The following is a 20,059-nucleotide window of genomic DNA, read 5'->3' on the forward strand; positions in this document are numbered from 1 at the left end:
TTTAGTGGCACATCATTTAGTAGTATAAGTATGTAATGGAGTTTACTTAGCCATTTCTATTGGCTTTAATTCCAGAGTTTAATTTAAGCTGCTAGATAATCTTCCTACTAATTAAAGATCTAGCCTCTCGGACAGCAAGTTCACGGCTGCATGTACTCAGCTAAGCCGTTTCGTGAAGAATTCTAGGAATAAAAAGTTCTATTAATAGGGGACTTCAACTCTGACCTACTTAATACCGAATCTGAAAGGACTCAAATCGTTATAGGTTCCCTTCCTGATCAGTTAAATGTCGTTGATAAGGACAAAACTTACACATTTATCAGTGTTGCCAACACCGTCTCAAATCTTGACCATGTGTTAACGAACTTCCCGGTGAGTGACGAAGTAAAAGTTGCAGCTGAGGGTTCATACTCTGACCATTTGCCTTTGTCATTGATAATAACACTGGACAGTCCAAAGTTGTTCTGTCCGTGCAAATCCCAATGGAGAGTATACAGTGACTGGAAGTAAGTGTCGAATGATCTCTTTGCGGACACTTCTGGCGATATCCTGAGTAAAATAAAAGTTCCCTTCCATCTGTTGCAGAGAAATGCAAACTCGTATTGCAGTGAAAGTGAAATACGTCTGCAGATAAACATGTGCTGTGCAGAAATATCGCATGCTCTGAGTATCACGGAGAGTAGCAGTTCCTGTGAAGCGTATCCGTAATAGATCGCAGGTGAAAGGGTGGTCTAGAGATCTGGAGCTAGCGGTGGCTTGTGCGTCAGCGAAGCTATGGCTGAAAGTTTTGCATGATAGCGGGAAGCCACGAAGTGGAATAGTGGACGAGATTCGAATCCATACGAAGCGAAAGTTCAATAAAGCGTTAGATGCCCACCGTGCAACCCTCAAAGAAAATTTTGTGCAAAAGCTCAGTAAGAATCCGAACCTTATTTGGTCGATTCGGTTTAAGCCTGAAGAAGCTAAGCCTACGTCTAATATTTCTGCTAATCAGTGGAGTGCTTACTTTGAGTCCGAGTTCAAAGCGACTGATCCGGTTCTGCAGTCTAATTACGAGAATGAGCTGGTTTCTATACTTACCGACACCTTCAACGATTTCTCAGTGTCACCGGTCTTAATTTGATAGGCCGTTAAAAAGCTGAAAAAGGTATACTCAAAAGGCTGTGATAGTATTTGTGCTCTACATATCTCTTTAGGAGGTTATGTTCTTTACCATCACATTGCCCTTCTGTTTCAGATGATTTTGACACAAGGGATAGTCCCGAGTTGCTTTAGTCTGGGTATGGTTATCCCGATATTAAAGAAGGGGAAGCCAGCCGAACAGCCTTCTTCGTATCGGCCAGTAATGATATCTTCAGTATTTTGTAAACTATTCGAGATTGTTTTGTTTGATGAGATTTATGATAAGTGTGAGATGCTTCCACACCAGTTTGGTTTTCGAAAAGGCCTTGGGTGCAGCCATGTACTTTATCTTCTTGCTAACATATTACTTGATGCTCATCTCTCGCGAGAAACTTTGATATTAGGTCAATATGATGTCAGGAGAGCTTTTGACTCTGGAATTCATGCCCAGATTTTGGTTGAGCTGTGTAAGCGAGGCGTGCGTTCTTCTATTGTAAGGTCACTACATGATATGTATAGGAACCTCAAGGTTCGTGTTCGTTTGCAAGATGGTGACCTTAGTGGAGAGATATCCGTACATAAGGGAATTAAGCAAGGGGCTATAACGTCTCCTACTTTGTGTAATAACAGTGTTAATGATGCACAACAGGTTATCTCTCCGAGTTATATTTGCAAGCATATTGACTTGTCACTTCTGGGTTTTGCAGATGATCTTTTAAATCTGTCTCGGTTGCTTTCTTCATTAGAAAATAATTTCTCGCGTCTTGAAAAAATTTATGCTGATATTGGTTTGCAGTTTAATGTAGAAAAGTCTACTGTTTTGTTTTTTAATTGCCCTGAAGATAATGCTACAGTCAGGCTTAGTGGAATTACCGTAACACCGTCTAGTCACATTACATACCTTGGCCTGCCGATTGGTCGTAATCTTCGAGAGACCCAGTCTTTGCTTATTGAACACCTTTCTAAAAAAAAGTCCGCATTGCCTATGCGGGTGTTGTCACTAGCCGTCGCAACTCAAGCCGCAAATATTTGGCTCGTCTTTATAATCCAGTAGCTTTGCCTCATGTCTTGTACCTGTCTCCTTTTTGGAAGCTCCTGAGTGCACGAAACAAGAAAGACATATGGTCGGTATTTTTCAAGTATGCCCGATATCTTCTTCAAGTACCACCTTTTGTTAGAAACTGCCATATTGTTGCGAAATATGGAATTATTGACCCTCTGAGGTAATTCAGAATTACGTGAAAAAACTAGAGCTTCTGGATCACGAGTGGGCCCACCTTCTCAAATAGTTATATTATTATGTAGTTCTTTCTGTTTGTATTTGTTTTTCTTGCCAGTTTTGCTTTTTTTCTTTCTCTGCTCTGTCTTTTTCTGTTGATTGTAAGACAGGTTATTAATAAAATTCATTCATTCATTCATAATATTTAAAACTATTTAATTAATTTGTCCTAAGCCAAACATGAGGGAATAGCCATGTAATAGTTTAAGATAAACTAAAGTATATAGTTATTTTTTTTTACATATTTCAACTATGAAGTAATGTCGTTGTACAAATTATCAATATTTTTTTAATTTCCGCATTAAAAATTTCAATAAAACAAGGTGATGGTAATGCAAATTTACTTATTGGGTATAAACCTTGCTTTTTTCTAGCAATAATTTTCACATTAGCCAGTCTGTTTGTTTATTAGGTCACCATCCATTCTTGACTAAAATATTTTAGTATTAAAATAATTTGTAAATTTATAATTGATAGTTTTAAAGGCCAACTGACGTAGGACGACGACGAACTTCGTCATTATAAAAATCTTTTAAGTTTTTCAAGTTAAGCTAGGTCAGTGTCAGGCAAAAAAGTGTGCTCTGCAAATTGTGTGGCCTCAAGTCACAAAAATGTAAAGGGGAAGAAATATGTTTTTCTAAATCTTGAGAGGGAAAATTATGTTGTTTTATTTAATTTTTTTCAACAAAAATACATCAATAAAAGAGTTTTTCAAAGAAACGAAAAAAAAAAGTTGTTTTTTTTCATAATTTTAGAGAAAGGGGAGGCTTATAGTTTTTTTTAATACTGTTGTTGTTAATTCGGCAGTTTTCTTAAGAAGGCTTGTAAGCTCAAATACTTGAATAACTCTAATATTTTACAGTTTTTGGTGGTGACGGCACCGTTGCCCAAGTCACACCTTCAATCTATATTAGTCCTTTTATTGCTGGAGGTGAAGAAACAGACATTCGCATTTATCCTTTTACGGTATCGATCCAATACAAAATGCGCCATAGATGCGGTGGTGTAATCATTAATAAGAATGTGGTGCTAACCGCTGCGCATTGTATTGACGATGATATGACTGCAGACACCAATGGTTGGGAAGTAGTTGCAGGTAGAAGTAATTTGCTGAATAATGAAGAAGGCCAAAGACTGAAAGTACAAAGCACAAAAATCCATCCTGATTACACATACAATAAAACCGTACTTCTGAATGATATTGGATTGATTTGGCTCAAACGGCGTTTTGTGTGGTCAGATTCTGTTCAGCCTGCAAATCTATCACAGACATGGTAAGTTGATTATAATCGTTAAGAGATCAGTTAATGGAAACTATCTTCTAAGAAGATTGTTTACTCCATATTGGTTGATTGCTTGTTGGTAATCTATTTATAATTACCAGAAAATCAAGATCATCAAGAATGTTCTGTTCGATAATTTGTAGTTTAAAATTTTCACTGGCTAAAATCTTTTCTTCTGCACTCGTTCTTTTTCAACGGTCAACAATTTTTTGTGGCTTTGAGCGTCTTAAATCCCATGAAGGCTTTGTCTGTGACAAGCGCTCTTGCTCACTTTTAGAACACTTCGGAAAAAAAATATATTGAAAGAACGGCTTCAGTCAGAAGTAACGAAAAAAAAGAACAAGGAAGAAAAAGACAATTAATCCTGGCAATGAATGGCAGCACAAAATACCAGAAAAAAAGGCAACAGAAAAAAAACTAACTTTTCCCCAGACTTTTACCATGGTTGTGACTAGGTTAGATTTGGACAAAATCTAGCGTAGCCGTAATCATGCAAGGGTTATGCTCAGATGATGGAGGGGGAGTTCCGCCGTCTTGCCATTGTACAAAAAACAACTCATAGAATCGCATAAATAAATATACTCCAGGTGTATTAAAGTTAGAAAGTTGTTATTGTTTTGTTTTGATCAGAAGAGAGAATGAACTACAGTGTTACTAAATATAATTTATTCAATCGCTAAATCGTAATATTAAGAAATTTACAGGATGTACGAAGAAAGAGCAAAAATTTAAATTTTCTACATTTAGCTTTAATTTAGTTTCGCCCAGGAAGAGCTAAATATAAAATGACTGGCTAATTTTACGAGAAATAATTTAAAGAAGAAAGGAAAAAAGAGAAAAAAAACGTCACTGAATGACATAGAATATGAAAACTGTCTTTGTTCTAAACATTCATTTATCAACGGCTGGGTGTTGTGGTTGATATTTCCAAAAATATGTGAGTTATATTGAAAAAATAAGAAATTATCTACAGGGAAATTCTGGGAGGATGTCAGGGTCCCTTTATTTGAAACTGTCTTTTTGTGTTAGAAAGGACTGACGTCTTAGCAAAAATGCATTAAATCCCTTCGGAGCATGACGTTTAATACACCCGTAAATTTATAAGAACAACCTTACCTGTTCATTAACTATTGCAGCTATGGAAGGGGGTTCTACCCACCGCTCCTTCAGCTATCATAATTAGTTACAAATACTAGAAAAAAAGGAAATTTATTTATGTTATATTCTATTTTTCTGCCTCTGTACTATATGCTCACATTCAGTTTAGGTCACTGAAAAGAAGTGAAATGATAGTTTTTTACTGCTATAGTTTTTTACTGATAGTTTTTACTAATTTTGCTCCTAATTTGATTTGCTTCCTAGCAAAGAAGTCTGAGATTTGAATAATAAAACTGAAATATACTAGCTTGGGAATTTCTAAATTCTATTATACATTCAAGTAAAATTATCGTCTGTACTAATTGAACATCTCTACCTGTCTTCAAAACATCTTGGATAAAGAAGTAAAACATAATTTCAAGTTATTTCGTGGCGAAAAAACTCGATTTAGCTATGGTTTTCTCCTTTTCTCTTTTCCTCCTTTAACCTAGTCATGCAAATGCTCCCGTAGCTAGTTTGTGATTGGGGAGTATTTTCTTATTTCCCAGAAGGGCCGGGTACAGGATAGTTTTTGTGGAGCCGGGGGTTATCCTAAAAAAAAAATTACGTGAACTTTCTTTAACGGTAGACCGTGCAGACCTTTCAGTTCGGCCCTTGCGAACGAGGACGGGTCCACTAAGCATACTGTTGTATCTTTAAGGGGTGTCTTTTTTCTTTCTGTTTTTTTTTTTGTCTTTTCTTTTTTTGCAGCAAGGCATTAGAAAACTAAGTTTTTGTAGTCATAGCCTAATATATTTACAGAACCGACCAAGAATTTGGTCAAGTAAAATACGTACCTACAAAAAAAAAAAAAAAAAATCTAAACGGTGACTTTTCCTCCCGGCAAAAACATCTATAAACTTTTCAGGACAGATATCAATGTCTCTATGGATGGCAAGCAATAGTAAACCACTCAGCCCTTGTTGTTCAATTGAATTTCTTAGCCAGGTTTTCAGCCTATTAAGCGTAGAAGCTTCTTTCCTGAGAAGCAGTACTAAGAGGTAGTATGGCAAGGACAGTCAAAAGAAGAGAAATATTTGGGAAAAAGTCGGAGTTGGATTTGCGAATGTAAGATGGAGCCCAAGGAGGCCCTTCTGTGATCAAAATTTTTCCAATTTGATTTTCCAAAGTTCAGCTTTTTCCTTCAAGCAGTCGAGCTAGAGAAGAATATCACCATATGAGTCAAGCAAAGACTCCCGTTTCACGGTTTTAGGATCAAGAGATACAACCTTCGGAGGAACAAGGATACTAAGAAGAGACAGCACATTTTTTAATGCGCTACTTCCAATTCGAGATGATGTGATCTAGAAAAGGAATAAACAGAGAGGTTCTATAGTAAGCGAGTAGTTCAGGAGCGTCAAGATGATACTTCTTACTCTCTTTTGTTCTTGGGCGAGTCATCTCAATCCCTAAAGTGATTGCAAAAGACTGGGTATTGTTGAAAACAGCAGTAAAGGCAAGGGCATTATCATGACACTTTTTAAGTTTCTGAATTGCGGTTTCCGTCCAGAGCTTCAAAAAACAAAAAATTGGACGATAAAGCCCTTTAAAACAGATCACTGAATCGTGGCGCTCGACCCATCTTGTTGCGCAGAGTCTAGTCAGGTTCAGTTTTTGTGAATCCAAGAATACTTCATTAATCTTTTCTTTTGGATTTCAGGTTCTGAGTGGTGAAGAACCGTAGAAATTGCAAATTTGAGATAGGGTTCCAAAAAAATGCTTAAGATTCTTAACAATTCTGAAAAATGGTAAAATAGAGCAAACAGACAAAATGACAAGATAAAGACTATGTGCGACACAGTGTACGTAAAGTGGCTGCAGATACTGTTGGCGTGTACCGACCTGAACTTCCCTCAGATAGCCGTTCATCACTGCCATGCCATCATAGTCCTGGTCTACCTTTTTGTTTAGGTTAACCCCAAGGCTGTGAAAAAAATGCAGAATTGACGCAGCGAGGCCTAGACCAGTCAGAGCTGTAGCTGAAACAAAACCTAGAAAATCCTCGTAAAGATTTCCAGCAGAGATGTAGCGAAACCAAACAGATAGTTGCTCCATATTGGAAATGTCTGCCGTTGCGTCAGCTCGTACTGAAAAGAAAGAGCTTGCGTTTACTTTTTTGACGATGGAATGTTGAAGTATTTATCCACAAGCAGCAATCATACCATTCTGAATAATTAGAGAAACAAATCTGAAATTTGCTGCTGAAGAAGGAAGGTGTTTTGCTAAGCTTGTATCACCACTCCTTGCCCTTAATCGTAAAAGTACTCAGAAATTCTCATCATTCTGAGATAGCACTGGCTTTGCAACTGAAATTGGCGCCGGGATCATTCGTACTCCGAAGGCCAAGCTGTTGCCCTCTGCAAAATATCATTGTTTCAGCAATCTACATCAATTTTTGACGATTCTCTTTAATCTGGGCTGCCCTTGCTGATTCTATCTGGTTAATGATATAATCCTGTCTTTTCTCCGCAGCAACAACAAAGTTGTCTGCGGTTCCATTAAAGTTTTTATGAAATTGTGTGGTATTTAATTGCATCCTTTCAATCTCTGAAGGGTTTTCAGATAAGTCCACCTAAGCCCTCAGGGTTACCTTTGCCTTCTGTTTCGGACGAAAAAAAATAAAATCGACAAAAAAAATCACCGTTCTTAGATGGAGAATAAAATTAGCCAGATGAAAAAAATTAGCCAGACAAACTGAAACTGAAACTTTCTTTCCTAGATACAGTAAAACTGTGTGAAACGGATGTAGCCCAAGAGCTCTGTAGCAGGCGAAGTCTGGACGCTGGGTCGAGTTGGGACAATTTGTTTAAAAACCATCCAATGTCGTTTATAGCCAAAGAAGACTGTCGGTTAATGCGCTGTGAAGCGACTGAATCGAGTGGGCTGGAATCTGAATCAGGTTCAGAAGAATCAGTAGTCATTTCCATGACATTACGTGCAGGGGCAAATGAACGATCTGCAGATGATTTGCAAACTTTATCATTAGAAATACTTAAACTTGTTCACCTGGGTGCAAAAAACTAAGTTATATTACATTTTCGTTTCATTCTTCAAATCACTCTTCACTTAACAAAGTCAGAAACCCCCCGAACCCAACATCTGTATACGGCCCTGGTTCCCTGTCATAAAATTAAAATGACAAAACCTTATTGCCAAATCAAAAATAAGAAATCATCATTTTCCTTTTCAGGAACATCGACTTAAGACCCTTCGTATCATATTTTGCTTCATTTGTTGTTACAACAATTGGCTGGGGCCGACTTCAAGATAATGGTGCTTTACCTGGCTTACTGCATCATGTTAATCAAACTATAAACATCGGAGACGATTGCTTCAACACCTTGCAAAGTGAAGAAGCTAGGTCTTCTTATGGTTCGATTATGTTCTGCACAAACAACAAGGGGAAGGAGGCTTGTGAGGGTGACAGTGGAGGACCAGTGGTTTATAATGACGAAGTTATTGGAATAGTTTCCCATGGGTATGGTGAAGAAAAGGGATGTGAGCATGTAGTTGGGTGGAAAATAAAAGTTGCCACTTACTACAGCTGGATAGAGGAAGAACTGAAGCAAGGTGACATTTTATAGATTCTTTTCGGTATAAATTAAAAGGCTTTTAATAATCATCAAATCAAAATTCTTACCACGCCCCTATATCCTTGATATGTTAATTTTGCAGGCTTATGATAGCTGGTTTTAACAAGTCAAAAACTCAAAATTTTCAGCAGACTCTAAAGCCCTGCAGTAGCGCAATTTCGTCAAAACCTCCGATGGTGGGGGGGAGTGCAAAGTTGGAGCCAATATTCCCAAATCAAGTGAAAATGGCAGTGAAAACAGAAAAATGAGCCATATCATAGGCAGAGCAATAGCGCTGCCTAAGTAAAGAGCGATGTGTGCACAATGTGTTATTTATTTTTGGGGTTCTTTGTTTCAGACAAGGGCATTTCGTATCAAAAGAGTTGTCATAAAAATTTCTAAAAGGACTAATTCACTTGGAAATTGGAAGGGCTTGTGCCCTTTTTAAAGCCGAAATTGATTGTAAGGCACCTAACACCCCTTCCATGCCCACCGTTTGCCCAAACACATCCAATGAAAATTTTGAGATAGCCATTTTGTTCAACGTAGTTGGAAGATCTGGAAATTATGTCTTTCAGGAGGACACTCCCCCCACAGCCCTCAGGGCAAGGGTTTTAAGTTATTCCCTGGGGGCATATAAGGTTTTTATAGAAAGCGTCGTCATACAAACTTCAAAAAGGGCTCATTCGATTGGAAATTGAAATGGTTAGTGTCCTTTTTAATAGTTGAAAGTAATTGGAGGGCATCTAGCCCCCCTCTCACACCCACGATTTCCCCAAACACATCCAATATAAATTTTGAGATTTTTTAACGTAGTTGAATTTTCTCAAATTTCAAATTTCAAATTTGTGGGCAAAGTGAGCCAATTGGCAAAAATGTAAAGAGGAGGACCTGAGCTTTTTTTAATTTTTATTTAATGAAAATAGCGTTTTTATAGAGGTATCGCCAGTTTCTCTTACATTTTAATTTTTGTCAAAAATTACTAGTAAATAGTTCAAGACAGTAAGAAATTAGTAGCCGACTTACTAGTAGGCTGCTGTAGCCACTAATCTTCGACTTGTTTTATTTTAAAGGATTTGAGTCTTTATCGTAGTGAAAAGGGACACAAGATAAGTTTGTTTTAAAGCAATATTAATGCAAATAGCAAATTTTATTTATGAAAAAGGACAAAAAATAAGCTATAAAAATAGCAATTAGAATTTCATCGAGTTTTCAAAATCTTTTTCTGAGTTTAGCCATCTTTAATTTCAAGCTTGAAATGAAGAGTTCTGGCCTAGTTTACTTAAGTTCATTTTAACCATAGAAGAACGGCTTAGAATTGTTGATGAGTCCTCAACGGAAAAATGAACACAAAACAGATATTTTTGTTTAAAAAAAAAGACAAGATAAATTGTTCTAAAATAAGATTAATAACTGATAATTTTGTCTTGCTTTGCATGCGAATTGGCAGGCAAAGTATGCCAATTCGCAAAATATAAAAATATGATCGATATCAGCAAATTAACGGCAGAAAAACAAGCGGAGAGAGACATGGGCTTTTGAGTTTCATCATAGTGAAAAAGGACACAAAGCAAAATAAGTTTATTTAAATTAATATTAATAGAAATAGCAAATTTTGTTTATGAAAAAGAGACAAAAATAAGCTATAAAATAGCAATTAGTATTTCATCGAGTTTTCAAAAGCTTTTTCTTATAATTTTTATAATTATAACTTTTATTGTAGCTATTAAGCGATTATGTTGAGGAATTTATATTTTTGGATATACTATATTACTGAAAGATTAATACAATCTTAAGACTGTAAAAAATTGATAGTTGAGCATTTAATTTCAATCTGAATAGTGTACAAAGAATATTCCGCTTTGTTGCTACTTTTGTTGTCCTTTCTGGTAACGGGGAATGCTGACTTAGTTTACTCAGGTCGATGGCTCCTCGAATAGGCTCTTTTATGGGCTCCCTTTCAGGTATAGGTTCCGTAGAGTAGCATTCCAGTCCGTTTTCACGCAGTTTAATGCTTTATTTTTTCGTTCTTTCGTTACTTTCAAGGTAAGTAAAGTTTTTCCATCTTAAATTGAAAGAAGACTTTGAAAAAAAGATCTATCCATGTATAAAAAAAGACAAGATAAGTATTCTAAAACAAGATTATTAACTAATAATTAAAATATCACTTTGCATGCAAATTTGTAGGCAAAGCAAGCCAATTGACAAAAATGCAAAGAGGAGGAGCTTTTCTTTTCTTTTGTTTTTATTTAATAAAAATAGTGTTTTTTAAGAGATACCGCTAGTTTGATATAGCCATTTCGTTAAGCATATTTGAAAGGTTCCAAAACTATATCTTTAGATTTAATATGACCCACCCAGGCCCTGAGAATAGGTCTGGGGATGAAAGTATGCTAGGGGAATTTGTCAAGGATAATAAGGACAATGCACGATCTATTAAAATCAGTTTCTTGAAAACCAAGACACCTAATGGGTGACGGAATGCATTGAGCTTATAAAAGTTGGGCTACATATTTGTACATTAGGGGGGAGGGTTGGTGTAAGGTTATTTTACTTTACCCCCAAACCCCCTAAGGTGGAAATATACTGCCCAAATTATATTATTATAATATAATATAGTTATATTATTAAAAATAAACAAAAGTATTATATTTTCGTCAGATTTTGGCATATTCCTCTAGGACTAACGTAACTTTACTTCTTGGGTGTGTTGCGTATTAACAATTAACAAGTACCTCTTTTTTTTATTAAAGAATCAATAAGACCAATGCTCATCGAAATTTGTGAAGGGTGGGATAAATTTTTTCCATGAAAATATAAAAGGGTTATATTTAAAATCGTCGCTGGTGTCCCAGTAATTACACCAGATCAAATAGGGTAAAAAGAAACCAGTTTTTTATATTTTTTTGAAGAAAAAACTTATTCTTAAATCGACAAGGAAAAAAATTAAAAAGAAAAAGCAAATATTTCGATTAGATGACCGATAACCAATTTTCGGTGATTGGGGTATAAGCCAATGGTAGCAATTCCGGAAAATACAGCGAGGAAGCAATGATTTTGTTATATTGTCTGCATAAAGATGCAAAAAGGCATTTTTCAAGATTACAAGGGTAATTTTCGCTTGAGAAAAAACAAAACGTCAATCTAAAGATATTTTTCCACATCTAGGGGGGTGATTTTCCCTTCCTGTAGATGCGCCTGTATGTTAAAGAAAATTCATAATTGCATAATTGCATTTTCATAGATTGCATAATGATATAAAATGTTCGCTTAGCATTTTCCGATGATTTCAGAAATATTTAACCGGTGGAACTCTTCCATGGCTGATTTTCTCTGGTTTTGAGTGTTAGTGTGTCTTAACTCTCATAATAAGTATTTAAAAAAAATTATGGTTGGGCTACCAAACATTAAACCTCGCTAGGCTCTCAAGACAGATTGTCAACAATATAAGTAGAAGCCCCATTATGGATACGACAGGTCCACCTTTCCTCAATTTGTTGCCAATGTTCTAGAAATAAATACATGCGTTATCATAATTAAGATGACTGGGCCACATACCCCCCCCCCCCCATTAAAAACGTCTCAAAGTTAACAAAACGTCTCAAAACGTCACACGTCACAAAAACGTCTCAAAGTTAAAAAACCTCACATATCACCTTATGAATTAAATGATCTAAGATATTTGCTTAGCATTTTCCGATAATTTCAGAAATATTTAACCGGCAGAACTCTTGCATAACTGATTTTTTCTGGCTTTAAGTGTTATTCTGTCTTAACTCTCATAACAGCTATTAAAAAAATTATAATTGGGCTACAAGACAGACAACTTCACTCGGGTCTCTAAACAGATTGTCATGAATATTAGTAGTACACCCTTTTATGGATACAACAGGTCCAACCTTCCTTAATTTTTTTTGTGACTGTTATAGAAATGAATATATGCATTATTATAATTAATATGACTTGGCCCCATACCCCCTTCCCACTTAAAAAAACGTCACAAAAAAAGTCTCAAGGCTATAAAACCTCATATATCACCTTATGAATTAACAATTAAATGATAGGCTCTCTAGACAGATTGTCATGAAATTTAGTAGTGCACCCATTATACATTTGAGAGATTCACCCTTCCTCAATTTTTTTATGAATATTCAAAAAATGAATACATGCATTATTGTAGTTGACTTGACTTGGTCTGCATCTCGAAGAAGGTTCTCGGAATATTTCTCTAGCCAAGGCAAGATTTCAAGTGGGGCCCTATCCTTATCTCAAGCGAATGTTTTGATTGCGTAATGATCTAAGATTTTCGCTATGTATTTTCTGATGATGTTAAAAATACTAGTAGTATGGTGTTAATACGATTAACGACCTAAATAGAGCATTACTTTCACGACACACATAGGGCATTACTTTAACGACACACATAGGGCATTACTTTAATGACACACATAGGGAATTACTTTCACGACACACATAGGACATTACTTTAACGATACACACAGGACATTACTTTAACGAATTATCATTCCTTTGTATCCTCTCTCTGCTTTTAATAAGATCCATAACATTGTCCTGGAAACAATTATTCTCAAGGAAAGATTGTTTTTAGTTTAACGACACACATATGACATCATTCGTAGGGCAAATTTTTATCTCAAGTTCTGTGATGTGGATTCTAGAAATTTTTCTCTAGCAAATCCGAAATTTCAATTGGGGCCCTATCCTTATCTCAAGCGAATGTTTTGTTATAAAAGAATGGACGAGGACATAGTATCATAATGAACATGACAGGGAGGGCCCGAGTTCCGATTCTATGGCTCCCTCCAGACTCCCAACCCTTTCCCTCTAGGGCAACACCTTGGAGGGGGTAGGTATGTGGGGCTGGACATATTTCAAAGTGTATCCTATGTTCTATCTATTTTAGACTCTAGTACACTACTTGTGAGCCTGGTAGTATTGTTTGCGTTTGACTGTATTTTGATCAATTCCCCCTTAACGTGTCTCTAACTCTAAAAAGAATCCGTTTATTTTCTCTCTCTTAGACTTTGGTAAAAACTTTATCGACCTATTTCAGACTTTAGTACAGTGCTTGTGAACTTGGTAGTAGCGTCTTTGTTTGAAAATTCTTATCGTTGCATCTCTAACTTTTGAAACGTCTCAAAGTCAAAACAAAAACGTCACGAAAAATACGTCTCAAAGTTAAAAAAAAGTCTCGAAGTTAAAACAAAACATCACGAAGAAATAAAAACGTCTCGAAGTAAAAAAAATATCTCGAAGTTAAAAAAGAAACATCACGAAGATAAAAAAAATATCTTGAAGAAAAAAATGTCACAAAGAAAAACTAACGTCTCGAAGTTAAAAAAAAGTCTCGAAAACAAATATCTCGAAGTAAAAAAAAATATCACAAAGAAAAAACATTTATAAGTTAAAATAAATGCCATGAAGAACTTTATTTCTAATGAGCTCAATAATACCAATAACAAAATACATATTGAACGTTGACTGAAATCATGCTAAAAGTTGTCTAAGGCCCAGAAACGGAATAAGTGTCATGTCAAAAGAAAACATGATTAATCATTTTATGGATCGAATTAAAAACATTCAATTTGTTATGATGATATTAATAAACATATAATATTTTACAAGCTAAGTTGCGTAAAATTTACATAACAATTTCCACGCTTCACTTGCATGCAATAAATACCGAGAGTATTATGACTACTCTCCGCATTGAAGTCTGCGGGTTTTATGATTCCTCCCCGCAATGAATTCAGATGGTTTTACGACTCCTCCCCTTAAAAATTGGAGAAAGAAACCAGCTGAGTAAATATTGGAGTCAATGAACTCTTTCACAATTAATTTCTCTGACGCTGAATGTTAGTTGCACAATGATTAAACCTCTAGGAACTTGGATTCTGTGGGAGTCAATGGACTACTGCTTTCGCTATTGTGAATCAAGTCTTTTCAATCTTGATCAAAGGAAAAAAGTTTGATTGAGCTGTTTTAGTTGTGCAATGAACTGCTAAATTTCTTTTGTAAAAAAACCCTTTTAACCTTAAGCAAGGGAATAAATGTTTGATGGAGTATTTCTCTGCTTAAATAACGTCTCAAAGTTAAAACATCCTGAAGAAATAAAAACGTCTCGAAGTAGAAAAACATCTCAAAGTTGAAACAAAATGTCTCGAACTTAAAAAAGAGACATCATGAATAAAGAAAACTTCTCTAAGCAAAAAAAAATCGTCACAAAGAAATAATAACGTCTCGAAGCTAAAAAACATCTTTAAAAAAACCGTCTCGAAGAAAAACACGACTCGAAGTAAAAAACAATTAAAGATAAAACAAAAATAATCATGAAGAAATAAACACGTCTCGAAATAAAAAAAATATCTAGAAGAAAAAAACATCTCGAAATAAAAAACATCTCAAAGTTAAGAAACGTAATTAAGAAATAAAAATGTCTCAAAGTAAAAAAAACCTCGAAGAAAAAAATTTATTGATGTTAAAACATAAACGTCTCGGAGTTTAAAAATATCTAGAAGTTGAAAAAACGTCACAAATAAAAAAAACTTTTCGAAGCTAAAAAAAATGTCATGAAGAACTTTATTTCTAATGAGCTCAATAAAACCACTGAAGAAACACATATTGAACATGTGACTGAAACTATGCTAAAACGGTGTGACCTGGAAATAGTATAAGTGTCTTGTCAAGAGAAAACATGATGAATCATTTTATGGAACGCATTAATAACATTCAATTTTTAAATGATATTAACAAACATGCAATATTTTACAAGCTAAGTTGCGTAACGATTTCCAAGCTTCATTTTCATGCAATTGATACCGACTGTTTTATGACTCCACCCCGGAATGAATTTTATGGGTTTTATGGCTCCTCCCCGCAATGAACTCAGATGCTTTTAAGACTCCTCTCCCTAGCCATAGCAAGAAAAAACCAGCTGTGTAACAAGTGGAGTCAATGAAAACTTGCACAATCGATTTTTCTGGCCTTGAATGTTAGTTGCACAATGATTTAACCCTAAAGAAATTGGATTCTTTGTGGGTTAATGAGCTACTACTTTCTCTATTGCAAAACAAGTCTTTTTAACAATGAGCAAAGGAATAAAAGTTTGATGATGTACTTCTAATTGCACAATGAACTACTACTTTTCCTATTGCGAAAGAAGTATTTATAACCTCAAGCAAAAGCATAAGAGTTTGATGAAGTACTTCTCTGCTTAAGTACTGCCTTAATAGCTTCCAAGATGATTGGACTATATGACACATAATTTAGTAGTCTGGAAAAATCCTCTTTTGGTGTTATTTTTGAAAATGCATTTTTGTTATTGTCTATGGAACTCGAAGAAATTGACCGTTAGCATTGGAAAGTGAACTATAATATGTTTGAGTATGATAAAAGGTCGTGGTGTATTACATCAAGCTATATGAATAGACTGGGATTCTATGACAGAATGATTAAAGCTCCTAATATATATGCTAAAAAACTGAGCATTATTCAGGAAGAAGTCAGAGAAATATGCAATTTATTGGGTTTGAAGCACTGTAAGTAAAGGGTAATGTACCTACAGATAAGGTTTTAATTCAAAACTGTGACCCTAAAATTCTAATTTTAAATTTAGAAGAACTTTAAATGTCCTAAATTTGAAGGGGCTTATCACCTTCCCGAAAATGAGGTTAGGTTCTTCGCTCAGTGGATACCGAGGGACATACCTGGTTGTAATAAGTGTATAAGTAAAATACACAGTAAAACATATTCTATATCATGGGATCCATGTCTGTGGATGTTTAACAGTGAACTTTAAGTATTGTTTTTATAAAAATATGCGTTTTTTCAAAAACCTCATTTTTTAATATGTAGAATCAATAAATATCTTTAAGCTTAAACCATTTTTATTCTTTCGGAAAGTTCTAGCTCATAAGTACAATCCTACTCTAGGTATACCCCCCCCCCCCCACTTCACCAGGAGTCTGAAATAGATGAACAGGATATTTTCTTGACTTCCAAAGCCTGAGAGGCGCGAATTGAATTTTTCTCAAAAACTCAGAGAAATTTCAAGGGGAATTTTCAGGGTTTTATATATATTTCAGGAGTACCCACTGTCATTTTTGCAGCATGTTTCAAAGAGTCTGTTACCAAAAGTAATGGCTCTGCGAGTTTCAAACTAAGCTATGATGAATGAAAATATTGAAATAAAAATATATTTTTATTTCGACTGTAGCATCTGTAAAGGCGGTTATCATCATTTCATCAATTTTTATGTATCTAATGCAGACAATTTTGAACACGTGGATAGAGGAAATCCTAAAGAAAATCTGGAAGAGATAAGGACAAAAATATTGAAAGAAATAGAAACAACTAGAATGGAGCGACACTCTGTTTTGTATTGGTCAAGTAAGAAATAAGTGGAAGAAAGGATACCCTTACCGCCCCCAAAAAACTTGAAAGCATAACAAAAGTCTTGGAAAAGGAGGTACAGTATACTAAAAAGGGACCATGAAGAGCAAAATAAAAGATCAAGAAAAGTAGAGTCCCCCTACGGGAATTTTTCACGTTCTTTGAGAAATGACAGAGAAGCTTCATATAACAGAATTAGGGCACACACAAATTGATCATCGTTGTAATTATTGGTGACCATGAATAATTTTCGTTTTGTTTTTATGTGGGTTATACATTGGAAGCATAAACAGTTACATCTTTATTTATTACGATGAAATATTTCAAGAACGTTTGTGTTTATGATAAAGTTATCGTAGCATTGAATGTTGACAAGTATTGAATGTTAACAAGGACAAATATTTGAACTACGAAACAGTTACTTATGGTAACATTATTGGAAACGTATGTTTGCGTTGTCATGACAGTGAGAGATTAGATTCCTTCAGTGTATTTAAAAAATTAACATTTATGATGGTGGATATTCCAGAGTAACATTTCCAGAGATGATAATACTCAAAGAGAAAGCAAGTCAGAAACTAATAGTTGATGACGAGGGGCAACTTCTTGCATGTGTTTCTGATAACACATTACCTGTTGGTAGATCCCATTGCTATCTTTCTGGTATTAGCTTTCAAGCGAAGAAAAAAGGAAAAAGAAGAGAAAGAAGAGTCTACTGCTTCAACGATACTATAAACGATATCCAGCCTACATGTCGAAACTGTTACCTTATGTAAAAGTAGGGTTATAATAGACAATATAATCGCAAGTAAAAAAAGAATGGCATTAGTATAAAATGTCACCAAGAAAATGAAAGACAATTCAACGAAAAGCAAAGCATAAGTGAATGTTAAGAGTAAAGTAAAAACATGATGTATTATTTTTGGAGTGAATTCAAAACATTCAAATTTTTATTACGATATTAATAACATGTAGTATTGTATGTGCCATTATTTCAATAAAAAATATTTCATTGAATAACTTTCTTAAGTTCCAATATTTTTAGGATACACCAGCAACTCCATGACTTAGAATATCTATTCAAAAGTCAAAGATGCAAGAACAGGAATTTTCAGGCACATATACTACTATCAGACACACTTCAAATATTTCATTTACGGCCATCTATTCATTTATGCTCATAGATGGCAATATTGTTTTACTAACCCAAGTGCTGCCATCTACTTCGATTTAAATATAGATGGCAGGACAACATATTTTGTACCTTCACTCGGACACCTGCAGCAAACCTTTAATCATACCCTTTTTTCAAATAGCTCCATTCGAGTTATGTTTATTTAGGTTCACTTAGCGTAGCACGCCAAGCTAACTTAACTGCCAGCAACTCCATCATTTGGAATATCTATTCGAATGTCAGAGATACAGGAGGAATTTTAAGACACAGACACTACTATCAGGCGCACTTCAAATATTTTATTTGCTGCCATCTATTCATTTAAAGTAATAGATGGAAATATTTTTTTTCTAACCCAAGTGCTGCCATCTATTTCAAGTTAAATATAGATGACAGCACGACTTGTTTTTTACTTTCACCTGGGTACCTGCAGCCAACCTACAATCACACCATTTTTCAAATAACTGCATTCAAGTTAAGTTCATTTAGGTTCACTTAAGGTAGCGCTTCACGCTTCTAGTATTTTAGGTTGGCTGCAGGTAACCGGGTGAAGGTAAAAAACTTTCATATCCACCGTCATAAGTGTTGAATTTTTTGATACTCCAAAGGAATTTAATCTCTCACTGTCATGATATCGTACATATACGGTTCCAATAGTTTTACCACTAGTCCTAGTTTTATAGTTCAAATATCTGTCTTGTCAACATTCAATACTACGACAACTTTGTCATGAACACACACGTTCTTTAAATATTTCATCGTAACTTTACAAAAAGATGTAACTGTTTATGCTTCAAATGTACGAATAATTCTGTTAGAAAAAATATTATAAACTACTTATTTTCAATGACCAACCATAGAGTACCACAGGGAGCACCCACATAAAAAATAAAACAAAAAGAAATCATGTTCACGAATGATTACAACGATGATGAATTGTTGTATGGCTGATGAATTGTTTTCTTTTATATGAAGCTTCTCTATCATTTCTCAAAGAACGTGAAGAATTCCTGGACGGGGACTCTACTTTTCTTAATCTTTTATTTTTCTCTTCATGATCTCTTTCTATTATACTGTACCTCCTTTTCCAAGACTTTTGTTGCACTTTCGAGTTTTCTTGTTGCTGTAAGGATATCCTTTCTTCCATTAGTTTGTTTCTTGACCAATCTAAAACTGAGTTTCTATCCATTCTAGTTGTTTTCATTTCATTCAATATTTGGGCCCTCATCTCTTCCAGGTTCTCCTTATGATTTCCACTGTCGACGTGTTCTAAATTGGTCACAGTAGAATAATAAGAATTGGTAAAATCAAGATGACGGCCTTTACAAATGCTACTAGTAAACAGATATTTTTATTTCAATATTTTCATTCATCATAGCTTAGTATGAAACTTTCAGATCAATTGCTTCTGGTAGCAAACTCTTTGAAATATGTTGCTAAAATGACAGTGGGTTGTCCTGAAATATAGATAAAACCCTGAAAATTCCAATTGAAATTTCTCTGACTTAAAAAAAAATTCATTTCACGCCTATTGGGCTTTGGACGACAAAAAATATCCTGTTCATCTATCTCAGACTCCTAGTGAAGGAGGGGGTATACCTAGAATAGGATTTTACTTATGAACCAGAACTATTCTAAAGAATGAAGACGGGTTAAGTTTAAAGATGTTTATTGCCTATACGTATTAAAAAGAATTTTTTGTAATTACATATTTACATAAAAATAATGCTTAAATTCACTGTTAAACATCCACAAACGAGGATCCCATGATATAGAATAGTTTTTACCGTGTCTTATGCACTTAATGCGATCAGGTATGTCCCTCGGTATACACTGCGCAAAGAACCTAACCTTGTTTTCGGGACGGTAATAAGTCCCATCAAATTTAGGACATTTAAATTCTTCTAAATTAAAAAGTGGAATTATACAGTCACAGTTTTGAATAAACCTTGTCTGTAGATACATTACCCTTAACGTAGAGTGCGTAACCCCGTAATGATTTCATATTTCTCTGACTTTTTCCTGAACAGTTCTCAGTTCTTTACCGTTTTTATTATGTGGTGTAATTACTCTGTCATAA

The 20,059-nt window shown here is 34.9% G+C and overlaps 1 protein-coding gene across 1 annotated transcript in view; it reads left to right on the top strand.

Annotated features, from left to right (window-relative positions):
• The window catches only part of LOC148944230 (uncharacterized), a 404,320-nt gene that overhangs the window by 163,716 nt on the left and 220,545 nt on the right, over positions 1 to 20,059 (top strand). Inside the window, exons 3-4 of the mRNA XM_089099872.1 lie at positions 3,264 to 3,675; positions 8,012 to 8,391. Coding sequence (XP_088955998.1) covers positions 3,264 to 3,675; positions 8,012 to 8,391 — 792 coding nt within the window. The remainder of the gene's footprint in view (positions 1 to 3,263; positions 3,676 to 8,011; positions 8,392 to 20,059) is intronic.

The sequence above is a fragment of the Artemia sp. Qi Xiang Cuo genome, chromosome 14 (assembly GCF_049724085.1).
Source record: "Artemia sp. Qi Xiang Cuo chromosome 14, ASM4972408v1, whole genome shotgun sequence".
NCBI classification, from domain to species: Eukaryota; Metazoa; Arthropoda; class Branchiopoda; order Anostraca; family Artemiidae; genus Artemia; species Artemia sp. Qi Xiang Cuo.